Source organism: Populus trichocarpa, chromosome 4 (genome assembly GCF_000002775.5).
Source record: "Populus trichocarpa isolate Nisqually-1 chromosome 4, P.trichocarpa_v4.1, whole genome shotgun sequence".
NCBI classification, from domain to species: Eukaryota; Viridiplantae; Streptophyta; class Magnoliopsida; order Malpighiales; family Salicaceae; genus Populus; species Populus trichocarpa.
In genome coordinates, this window is record NC_037288.2 from 21,004,088 (window position 1) to 21,016,389 (window position 12,302).

General features: G+C 32.4%; 1 protein-coding gene across 3 annotated transcripts; it reads left to right on the forward strand.

The window, feature by feature from the left end:
* The first annotated feature begins 466 nt into the window (after positions 1-466).
* On the forward strand, positions 467-4,871 carry LOC18098084 (uncharacterized). Of its 3 annotated transcripts, none has more exons than XR_002981484.2 (11): positions 467-676; positions 756-827; positions 946-1,038; positions 1,127-1,208; positions 1,294-1,350; positions 2,436-2,500; positions 2,584-2,679; positions 2,800-2,886; positions 2,978-3,058; positions 3,143-3,945; positions 4,077-4,564. XR_002981484.2 is itself a non-coding variant. In XM_006384707.3 (10 exons), exons 1-10 carry the CDS (start codon positions 578-580, stop codon positions 3,833-3,835), a joined length of 1,425 nt encoding a protein of 474 aa, XP_006384769.2. In that variant the 5' UTR covers positions 468-577; the 3' UTR covers positions 3,836-4,564. The 3 variants fall into 3 exon arrangements, 1 of the variants encoding a protein (XP_006384769.2); XR_002981485.2 differs by lacking the exon at positions 4,077-4,564 and adding an exon at positions 4,589-4,871 and having other exon boundaries at positions 468-676; XM_006384707.3 differs by having other exon boundaries at positions 468-676; positions 3,143-4,564.
* Positions 4,872-12,302: the final 7,431 nt, after the last annotated feature.

The following is a 12,302-nucleotide window of genomic DNA, read 5'->3' on the forward strand; positions in this document are numbered from 1 at the left end:
GTTGTATCACTAATATTTTTTTTAATATGATAATTTTTATTTGTGATGCCTTAATGATTGCCATGTAATCTAAACAATTTTAAATATTTTGATCACCACTTTATTTTATTGAAAGATAATTTATTTAAGGACTGTAATTGGATTTACAAATAAGAATAATATTATTTCTCATATATTTTTAATAAAAATATTAAAATTTATAAAAAGTATGGTGAAGCTTAGAAAATAATGATTGATTTTCCTTGAATAAAAATCAATTTTAGAATTAATTTTTAAAAAAACTTATACAAAACTCTCTCATGATAATATTTTCCAAGAAAAAAATCAACTTCTAAAATTTTTCGAAATCAATTAATTAAACTCATTTATCTTGTCTTCAACAAGAAATCACTTTAACCTAACGACACGTCACCTACACATTTACCGACTCTCGACTACTAAATACGTTGCAATTACAAATCTGCCTACCCTCTTTAACCTAACCAAAAAAACCGCCGCTTCTTTCCCCCACCGCCAGAAGCCGAAGCAGAAGCAGAAGCAGAAGCAGCGCGCTCCGCTTTCTCTGCAGAAGCAGACCATGGCTAGCTTGAGCAGCCAGCAAGTGTTGAAGGAGAAACAGACTCGCGACGCTGACACCATTACTTCTATCTCTCTCACTCACAGAAATCTTTCCGATGTACGACGTCGCATTTCTCTTCCTCTTTCATTTTTTTGCCCTAATTTCTCTTCTCTAACGGAAATTACGATTTTCGTAGATTTCATGCTTGAGCGAATTCCAAAACTTGGAAAGGCTCGACCTTGCCTTCAATAATCTCACTTCTCTCCAGGTATGTATGTTGAGAATCTCAAATAGTCCCCTAACTATTTTGGTTGTATCAATTAAGTCCTTTTTGTTTCATTTGTTGTGTATGTGATGGATGTTATTGAAAAAATGTGGAAAAATAGGGACTGAGTTCGTGTGTGAAGTTGAAGTGGTTGTCAGTTGTGCAAAACAAATTGGAAAGCTTGAAAGGAATTGAATCACTCTCTAACCTCACTGTAAGCTCTTTTTTTGTTCTTCCGAATTTTGATTAAGTAATTTATTATTTATTGGATTTTTAATTAATTTTATGAAAATGTGAACCAGGTGTTAAACGCGGGAAAAAATAAGATTAAATCAATTGATGAAGTTCGGTCTCTGGTTAGCTTACGCGCCTTGATTTTGAACGGTGAGGATCAAAGAATCGAATATCAGGTTTTTTTTTTTTAATGGTGGGTGGAATTGTAAGTTTTTGGGTTTTGCTGATTTTGCAGACAATGAGATTGTTTCGATTTGCAAACTTGATCAAATGAAGGAGTTGAACACTCTTGGTGAGGAATTGTTAGTTCCCGTGTTTTTTTTGCTGCAATAGGGTTTCGTTATGTGTTTATGTGAGGGGTAAAAACCTGAAAATGAGATATCTTTGAATAAGGGAAAATGCGGGGTTGTAATCATGATTCAAGCTAATTTGGTTTTGGATCGAGGATTAACGAGGGATTAGTATGCTTTCAAAGTTTGTGTAATGGAGGTTGAGGGATTAGTATGCTTTCAAAGTTTGTGTAATGGAGGTTGGAGTTTGACACAAATTTAGTGGTCCTAATCATTTTAAGGATTAATGAGGGATTAGCATTTGATTTAGCAATCCAAGAAAAGGAAGCATGTGAAGTCTTAAAGAAAATCCCTTGGACAGTAAAAGTATGTGATCAATCAATTGTCGTACTCTTTTCTCCCCTAAGTTTTAGAATGTTTATAATGTTATGAGATTTTTGTTTCTATAAAAATAATGAGATGAATTACGATTGTGAACAGTATTGTAACAGCAGGGCTAAATTCTTTAGTATCCTTTATCATGTTCAAGGATATGTTAAAAAAAAAACTGCTGTCTTGAAGCTTACCATAGACATCTACAAAGTGGTTCGATATTTTCAGCTGTTTTTCTCTTTATTCCGAAAAATAAAAAATTTCCTTTTTTATGAGTGATCTAGGCTTTTTTAATATATCTTTTTGCAACATTTAATCCATTGACTTATTCTCTTATGTTGTGTAAATCTATAAATTGTCTTATGGAACATTTCCAGTGCCATGATGTGTAGTACTCTGGGACTGAAAAAGCTCTAGGTTTCCTCAGGAGAGTAATAATTCTATTGGTTCTCCATTTTTTTTCTTTTTAATTTAACCCATTTTAATGTTTGAGTGTAAGTTGCTTATAACACTCTTTGCTTTCCAAGTAGTGGATTTCTAATCAAACCCTCCAACCAAAGTACCCATCCTCATTTCTATTGATATGATATGTGGTTTGTGTATGACATGTGAATATTTTACCAAACAAATCACCAGAAAATTGAATCATAACCGAAAAAAGTTTCTATCATATAATTATCAGAATTGAGTGATGTTCTTTGGCCTTATCCTGTAGTTTTGTCTAGAAATCCAATCCGTGAAATTGGTGAATCTCTGTTCAAGGTGAAATCTATGACAAAGGTAAGTAGTTCCTTGGACATTATGTCTTTTGTGCAATTTTGGTTAACTGCTGTCATGTCTCTTAAATAGATTCTTGTTTGCAGCTTTCACTCTCGAATTGTCATCTTCAGACCATTGGCTCATCACTGAAATCCTGCATTGAGCTGAAAGAGCTCCGACTTGCTCATAATGATATCAAGGTATGTGCTCTGTATTTCCATTTTTATTTCTGTCCTGCAATACCGAGGATACTTTTTATCATTTTTATATGAAGTTTGATTATTACCATTAAATTGCTAATTATTCTCTCAATGGTTTAGACTCTTCCAGCTGAATTGGCTCATAACAAGAAGCTCCAGAATTTGGACTTGGGGAATAATTTGATCACAAGATGGTCAGATGTAAAGGTAATGGATGTAGAGGAAGATTTTGCTTTTACGTTTGTCCCCAAATGTCTAATACTTTTCACCAAATAATTGCAAAAATATAAAATCACAGGTGCTGAGTTCTCTAGTTGATCTGAAAAACCTTAATCTACTGGGAAACCCAATTGCTGAGAATGCCAAAATAACCAAGAAGGTGATCTGCTTTTCCACTTTTCCATTGTAGATGTCTTTCCTGCTCTGCTCTTCTCTGCTCACATGATTATGATTATTGCTGCAGGTCCAGAAATTTTTGCCAAACTTGCATATATTCAATGCTAGACCTGTAGATAAAAGTGCCAGGAACGAAATCAGTGGTAGAGCTGATGATTCTTCACTTATCCCTACCAATGAGCTTGACTATCATTCAGAAAAGAAAAAAGACCATACAAGGGATGTGAATTCCTCCAAGCATGTGACGGATCAAAGACGTGATCACTTTGATAATGCTAGTGATGATGCGGAGAAGGATTTGAGGCAAAAAAGGAAGAAAACAAAGGGTAAAGTCTCAAAGATGGAAGAAGCTTCAACTGATGAAAAGGATGATGCTGTGATTGAAAAGAAATTAAAGAGGAAAAAACCACATGAGGAGCTATTGAAAAACAATGATGATAAGATCCATAATGATGATAGAACTAAAGTTGAAAAGAAACTGAAGAGTAAAAAGTCAAGGAAAGAACTAAGTGAACTCGATATTATCGATAACGGGGAAGTATCATTTGCAGACCTTTTCTCGGTTGATGCTGTAGAAAATCTGAAACATAACAGTGAAAGTAAAACAGTTGACAAAAGTGGTATAAATGTTCTGGGTGGCTTGCTTGCTGTCTCTGCAAAGAAAAAGAAAACTAAAAACCAGGGTTTGGTTTCTACAGTCCCATTGTCCCCTGCAGTTGAAGTTGGAATGGGTGGACCTTCAACATGGGGTGATGAGTAGGTATTGAGAATGCTTTGGGCTTCTAAGTTTTCGTCCTTTAGTTCAACTACTCTTCTGACATCATCCCAATGTCTCCTGCTTCTACACCCGGTTCCTTTCCAATTGAGATGGTGAGTTTCTAGGCACTGTTTTATCTCCACATTGGTGGTTTGGTATTATGATGATTTAGGGGCAGAAGCCTTGCACTCTTTTGGTGAAGAATTTTTCTCACACCATCAAAAACTTTTTTGAAATTAATCAGCTATATCACGAGCTACGATTGGATTTTGGACAATTTGTATGCTGAATGGTGATTTTTGACGATTTGAGTCCTGTCATGTGTGTGTTGGTGAGCATGTGCCGACCTGTGTTCTGCTTCATCCTAGACATTCTACATATTCCTGGATTTTTAACTTAGTAGAGGCATGACCAAATCTCCCCCCTGGTCCTGTCAGACCTCATGCTATTTCTGTTTTCTAGTTCAGCTCGTACCACACGATCAACTGCCTACAGTAAAAGCTCTGCGTGCAGAAACGTGGATTATTTATGATAAAGCATTGTATGCGAGATCAAAACGTGGCTGAGAAGGATACTTTAGTAACTGTTGAAGTATTACCAATGTATTTTTAAACATTATACATGTAGTCGTAAAATTGTAGGTTCCAGTCTTTTGGGGGCATTTGATACCTTTGACCTTTCAGTTTTGGCTGCTGCTGCTGCTTGAATGATGTCGGTCTTGTTATGCTGTTATATTATAATGTTTCTCAATCTTAGGTCAAAGGTTGCGACTATTGATATGGTTTGCATCTGCCTGGAAGCTAGCCATCTATCTCGGAAGTCACAGGAGGAGAGGCTAGAGATTCCCGATTCGACCAGGAAAGATTTTTATTTTTTTAAAGTAAGACGATCACAAGTGCAACTGTTTGGTTGATTAAGTATGCCTTTCACTTAATTTCGTTTAAAATTCATCACAGTTCAAAGATTCATGCCTTGAGATAGTTAAGGATTGTCAAACAAATCTTATTATTTAGTCAAGCAATCTTATTGTTAATGAGCAGATGGTGGCTCTGGCTCCCAAATATCGTAGTTTGGGCGTTCTTTATTTCATTCGCTGGTCAAAAGCCCTGAGAGTAACCTTTGCTCCCAATTAAAGATTCATCATAAATTGAACTCCATCGAGTTGGCCTAGGGTAGTGTGCTACTATTTAAGATTCTAGGCTGAAGTCTTGCATGAGGTCAGAACTTCTTGTTGAGGGCCTGTACACTCTCAGGACTAGTCGGGTCTTGGCCCTCATATCTGATGCTAATAAAAACAATTCTTTTTCAATTGAGAATTTTTTTTATTATGTCATGCAAGAGTGATGTCAAAACTAATATATAGAGAGCATATTCATAAAGTCATTTGATAGAAGAAGAATTTTATTTCCATTGATGTATAAACTGATTGGATGAAATGTGAGGCTCAACAAGAGGTGAGTGAGTTTGGCACTCAATAATTGAATTGGGCCAGTTTACTTAGGGGTGCTGGAGGAGAAAGGCTCATAAGAAGAAGAAGAAGAAGAAGATCTCTAAAGGAAAGTAACTTGAAGAAGCCTATATGCCTTACTTTAAGAAAAATATATACGTTTTAATAGTTGATTTTGATTTCGTGTGAATCGAAATCATATTTTGATTTCTTCTCGTGTACATTAAAGAAACAAGGGTGTGTTAGTGAGGAGGAGAAAATGGATGATCTATTGTTTTTTTTTTTTCTATTTTATTTTCATAATTAAAATGAATTCAGTCATTCTTTCAAACTTTTTCATTTTGACTGGTGACTTTGGACTGGGTTGAATCATTTCTGTAGACAGGAGTTATTGTAATTTCACTATCATCTTACCCCACATATATATATATATATATATATATATATATATATATATATATATATATATCTATCTCTTCGTGTGTTTGTTTTTGTTTTTTTTTTTTACAGTAGCGGAAATTACTGTGAATTACGAGTATTTTCACTGTAGATTGTACTGTTTGGTAAGGCATGGTGAGGCGGCAAACTCGTTTTGGTGAGGCTGCAACACCCGGACTGCAAACACTTGATGCTGGGGTCGGCAAGATCTAGACACCTGCACGCCAAGTGGAGTTGCATGCCCCATGCTTCAGACCCAAGCAAGCAAGTCTGCAAGCCAAACTTTGATAACTGTTAAAATATTTTGTAAAATGTCAAATTCAATTACTAGAGGTGGATATGTATCTCTTTTTATTGACAATAAAGAATATTCTCTAATATAATTTTTATATTAATAAAAATTAGTTTTCTTTATATGATTTTAAAACTGATATATTAAGAAGAATATATTTTTTTACAAATGCTAGCTACATCATTCAAATTTATCATATTAAGATTCTACTGAAATCATGAGTATTTACTATATTTTAATCTATATAATAATATCATAATTATACATCTCTTCTTTTCGATGATGAAGAGCATTTTATGATTTGATTTTTTTTTATCAATTAAGTTTTTTTAATACAATTTTAAAAATATATTTTTGTATCGATCTACTGCATTAAAAAAATTATAAATGTCAATTTTATAATTCAAATTTATAATATTAAAAGAAAGGAAAATCCCACAGGATCTTCAAGCCATAAAAAATCTACTTTGCAACATGAAAGACAAAGATCTAGTTATTTATCTTCACAAGTAGTTATTGCTTAGATTTTTTTTTCCGGTTCTTAAGAGTCGGTGTGCCCAAGATATTTTCACAGCTGCTGGGACTTCAAGGAGAAATAATTTTGTATTGTTAAACCTGATTTGACTAGTTGATGAGTTGGGCATATTAACTCAGTTTCATCTAGATATATCTATAACAACATTGTTTCAAGAATTTGTTTTTAAAATTAAAATAGTGTTATTTTTTTAAAAATAAAATCAGGTTTTTATCAGGTAATGAGTTGATCAGGTTACATCATATCATCACTTGGTTTAATTTGAAACCTAACTTGAATTAAGAGCTAAATCAGTTTAATAACGGTGGTTCTTTGTGATTCTTTAAAGATATTGCAAGTTATTTGTAATTATAATTAAAAACACTATATAATGATGCTCTAAAATACAGTATGCTAGGGAATTTGGGTTTTTTAGCGTTTGGATAATGGATGATTACATGTTCATGTCAATTTTCTATTCTCCAGAACCAAGGACTCGGATGATTGGTGACAGGCCTGATTTCCTATAAAATAGTCTATTTTGGTGGGACTTAAGGACCCTTTAATGATTAAGTCAGTGACTTTATAATGAGGAGTTGTGGTAAATGAGCATTAAATTTTAAGAATAAGAATGTTTGTTTTTGGTTTGTGTATGATAAATACTGAGAATATGTTATGAAAGAGTCAAGATTATAAACCCTTTACCTGGATCGTTCAAATGGTATTTATAACATTTGTACCTTGAATTTTCTTCTTTTTTCTTTGAGAAGTCGAAAGTCTTTTTTCTTTTTTTTTTACATCCAAGTGAGAAAGGAGTCCCCCCCATCAATATTAATATTGATGTTGATGTAAATCTAATATTGATATGAATATTTTTTTACACGGTATTAATGTTGATGGGAATATAATATGCCTATACGAAGTGGCCCTGTGTCATTTTATACACAACATTAATGTTGATGGGATTAATCTTTATAATAAACATTAACATAACGTCCTTTTAAGCCCAAAGGCATCTGAGCTGAGCACGTAGCTGAGCCCAAGTAAGTTGGGTTTGACATCTTGTTAAACCTACATGTGTTTGGGCCTAACACGTATCCGAGCTTAAAAAAATTGAGTCTGTCATCTTACCAGACCCACATGTACTTGGGCTTAGCACATAACTAAACCCAAAGAAATTGGGTTAGGCACCTTGCGAGACCCACATACACTTGGGCCTATCGCATGGCTAAGCTCAAAATAGTCGGGTCTATCATCTTTTCAAACCTTCTTTCTAAAGGTTTTGACTTCTATTGAGCTTTTGAGATGTGTCATCATTCTCTTGGCCTCTCTATCCATAGGTCTTTTAAAGAAAATGAGTTTTAGCTTAAAATACATTAATCAATCAGTAGCCCCTAAGTTTTTATGTATTTAATATATAAAGACTTTAAAAACATCTCTCTCTTCTTCTTTTTTTATCAAAGCTCTTTTACATTTCCTATGAGTTTTGTCTATCCAATGTCAAATTGTTGGGATCCTTGTGTTATTAGAGGAGGTCTTCTTGAGAAATAAAATGATGGTTTGCTTTTAATATAGTAATTAAGTAGACTTCTAGAGATCCGAGATGACATGATAGGTCATTCATCCAAAAATAAGGGTAATAAATCATCTCATTTTTAACCCTAGTTGTTTATCTCCTACTCTTTTTTTTTTACTTTTCATAGTCTTTGTAAGATTGATCTAAAGATTTATTTAAGTAAGTCACTGCCATATTTTTTATCTTATACATTCTTCTTCTTCTTTTCCTCTTTAGAAAAAAATAGACTCTCACATGAGCAAGTTTGGTCCAAGGAGTGAAGGTATGGCTTCTTAAAATGATGAGTTTCAATCCGAACAAGAAACTAGAGGGAACAACAGAGGACAAGGGTCCATCATATTGGGTTTTGGGTCTGAAGGTGGACCTTCAACACCCCCTTCTAATAAGGGAGGAGATAGTTCTTTGTATCAAAAAAGCTCTTGTAGTGCCTCAAGAGATCATCCAGAGGGGGAAAGGCTACCTCGAACCTCTGAGGATGATGTTCTCAACACCTTGAGTATCAAGGAAGTGGCCTTCGCCAATGGTCATTAGCCTGGGGCCTGTATGACTTAGTTTCGTTATGAAAGAGAAAGGATCAACAAGGAGACTTTGGCCTCTGCTTAGAGGTGCTTTGAGATTATAGCCACCATGTGTATGTATGACTTAGGGTACTCTTACCTTTTTCTTGCCTTGTTCTTGGTCGCGCTCCCTTTACTTTCTTGATTATCAGTCATTTATAGCAATAAAACACATCCAAAACTTATTCTAGAAGAAACAATTGATGATTTTTTGTGCAGTTTTCCACAGACGACACCAATTAATGATGCTTTAAAATACAGTATGCTAGGGAACTTGGGTTTTTGAGTGTTTGGATAAAAGGATGATCACACATTTATGTTAATCTCCTATTCTCTAAAAATAAGGGCTTAGAGGGTTGGTGATAGAGGCCTGATTTCCTACAAAAGAGTCTTTTTTTAGTGGAATTTATGTGAAATTTAAGGACCCTTCGGTGATTAAGTTAATGACTTTATAATAAGAAGTTGTAGTAAATGAATATTAAATTCTAAGAATAAGAATATTTGTTCTTAGTTTGTATATGATAAATGTTGAGAATATGTTATGTGAAAGTTAATAATATCATGAACCCTGAGTCGTTTAAAGAGTATTTATAACTTTCATACTTTGAACTTTCTTCTTTTTCTTTGAAGGGTCGAAAGTTTTTTCGATTAAATTTATAATCTTGCTTCATTTTTTATACATGATTTGTATTACAATAACCAATCTAATCAAACATCATCTTCATCATCAGTGCAACCTTCTAAACTTCCTAATAAATCAAATATTTTACCACCATTTCACTGTATTGTTGTTAGTATTATTAAATTTAACCTCGCTTAGCAAGTTAATTTAATCCAAGACATGATTTAAAATGAATTTTAAATTAAATTACATGAAATTTATTATATTAAATCCAGTCAAAACCTATTTTGATGTAAAAAAATTTAAATCAATATATATTATTTTAAATTTGAGTTAATTTGAATTAATTTACCAATAATAATCCAGGTCTTAAACCGAGTTAAGAGGAGCCGGCTTGGGAAGCTTTGACTGGTGTGACGTGAATAAGAATAATGACGATCATAACTCATTGGTTAATAATTAAAGAAAGGTGCTGGCGGCTTGAATTTCTTCAAGTCCTTCCATGGAAGAGAAGAGAGAGTAGAAAGCATGCCATTACTGACTACCGCCTTGAACTCGTTCCTCTTTTCCTCTTTTCTTTTTTCTTTTTTCTTTTTCAAAAATCAAGAACGAGCGAGATGAGATGGTGAAAAGTCTACAGATCAAGCTGTGGAATTGGCCATGATGCTCATTAATGCTATAGTCCAGTGCTCAACTTGCAGCTATATTGTGCAAAGTCAATAACAACCTCCTCCTCCAAACAAAAATTTATTAAATTAATATTGTTTTAATATTTTAAAGTAAAAATTAAAAAAATTAATTTAATATAACTTTAAACGAAAAATAATTTACTTCACAATATTAAAAATACACTAAGTTCACGTCTTAGTATAAATCCATGTTACTTAATTTGTATTTATATACGAATTTTATCATTGATTTTTAGATATATGATATATCTATATATGGCTAATTATCTCATTTTTTAAATTTTAGAATATGTTGTGTTTTAAGTTTGGTACATGACTTAGTTTAACCTCTAGCTATTCCGAGTTAATACACACACACACTAGTGTGTTTGCGTGTATTTCACAAAATCTATCCACATAAAAATATTTAAAAAAAAATATTTAATTTAAAATTTATTTTTCCATCAATTATCCCGGGGTTCTACAAACCATGCCTATCTCTCGCAAATATATGATATATAATATTTGGATATGGATCAAAATTTATACTCTAAAGTTATTATTACATACCATGTTTGAAAACAAAATATCATACCATATCCAAATAAATGAAAGAATGCGCCCACATTTTTTAAAAAATTAACCCAGTTTTATTTTAATTCTATCTAGCACCATGCCTTCTAGAAGGAATAAGCTGCTAATTTCCTGCATTCATCACTTCTACTTATATTAGACTTTATTGTTATTAATAATCTCTCTTTTTTAATTATATATATATATATATATATATATATATATATTGGAGAATGACCAAGAAATTAAAAGTGATGTAAAGTCTAGCCTAAGTTAGGCCGAAATGGGCCCAACTTGCAATAAATATCTTTTTATATTTTGAGAATTCTTTTTTTTCAAACTTTCATGGGCACTCTATTCATATTAGGCTTAGTCACGATCCTATTAATTCTTCTAATGCAAAACACAAATTACCTGATCAAGGAAAAAAAACATAAAAAACTATTTATTTTAATTCTTTTATAGTTAATGAAAAAAATATGTTCTTTATACGTAACCAATTCAACTGAAAAAAAATAAAATATCTATTATTATCAATAGATTATTGGGGATCAGTACATGATGTAATATTAATTGCATTGATAATGGAATATACAATTTTTGGTAGCATATTCATAAAATTCGATCAGTTGGTCAAGTTTTTTTTATCATGAATTAATTGAACACGTCAGTCCAAAATAATATTATTTTAAAAATATTTTATTTTAAAAAAAATAATATCATTTTAATTTTTTTTAAAATCAAATTAAATATCAATTAAGTTTTAACTAAATTATAGATTAACTAGCGAGATCTTGACTAAATTTGATCAGATCAACTCTTATCTCGATTCAACTTGAAACTTGGTTTATATTAAGTTTTAATCAACAACTTATCGAGTTGACATATTAAATCGGGTAAGGTATATATTGCAAGAATTATCAAGAGAAAAAATCAAAATTCTTAATTTTTGTTTTTGGAACAAAAATCTCTCTCTCTAGCCCTGGAGATCGAGTCAACATGACAAGCACCAAGCAACTCTTGATTTTAAACTAATTAAATTGAGAATTATCAAATGTTTTGAGATATCCCTTTCTCCCCATGCTTACGCGAAGTAAAATTTACCACTAGCATTTTAAGCACCAAGCACCACAAGTGCATGCACCATTTATTATAACTATCAAATCAATGCCCATTCTAATAAACCTTGCAGTCTAGTCCCCTAAAATTCACTGACATTTCATGTTGCCCTTCACAAAGCTACAGACATCTAAGGCTGAGCACGAATTTGGGGATCAAATCGTAAAGCTTTAAGATTCTTATGAACTGATTTGAGTTTTAGCTTAAAGATGGGAGTCTGATTTGTAGGCTACCCTCCATTATTTCCTCGATCTCCCCTTGTCCAGCGAGGAATGCAAGATGAATCTGCAGCCATGGCATCCTTGTTTTAATTTATTTAATTGTCAGGGTTTGATTTCTCTTTTCCTTTTTAAAAGTGATATGGGAGTAGTTTTTTGACTGCTTTTTTAAAACACTTGATTAGATAAAATTAATGAAAAACACATGCAATGATGCACAATAGAAAATGGTTAAAATTATTGGAACATGATTATATTAATTTCCTTTTCTTTTTCAAAGAATATAACTTGGATTTGAATCATTTCCTTCTCATCTAATTATTATTATTATTGGTCTTTTTCCTAAAAAAAAAAATTCCTTTTTATATAATTTTTCGTTTATTCTTTTTTATATTTTAAACAATATTCTAAAACTGATTTCTTAAGATAAAATCTAAGATTTTTTC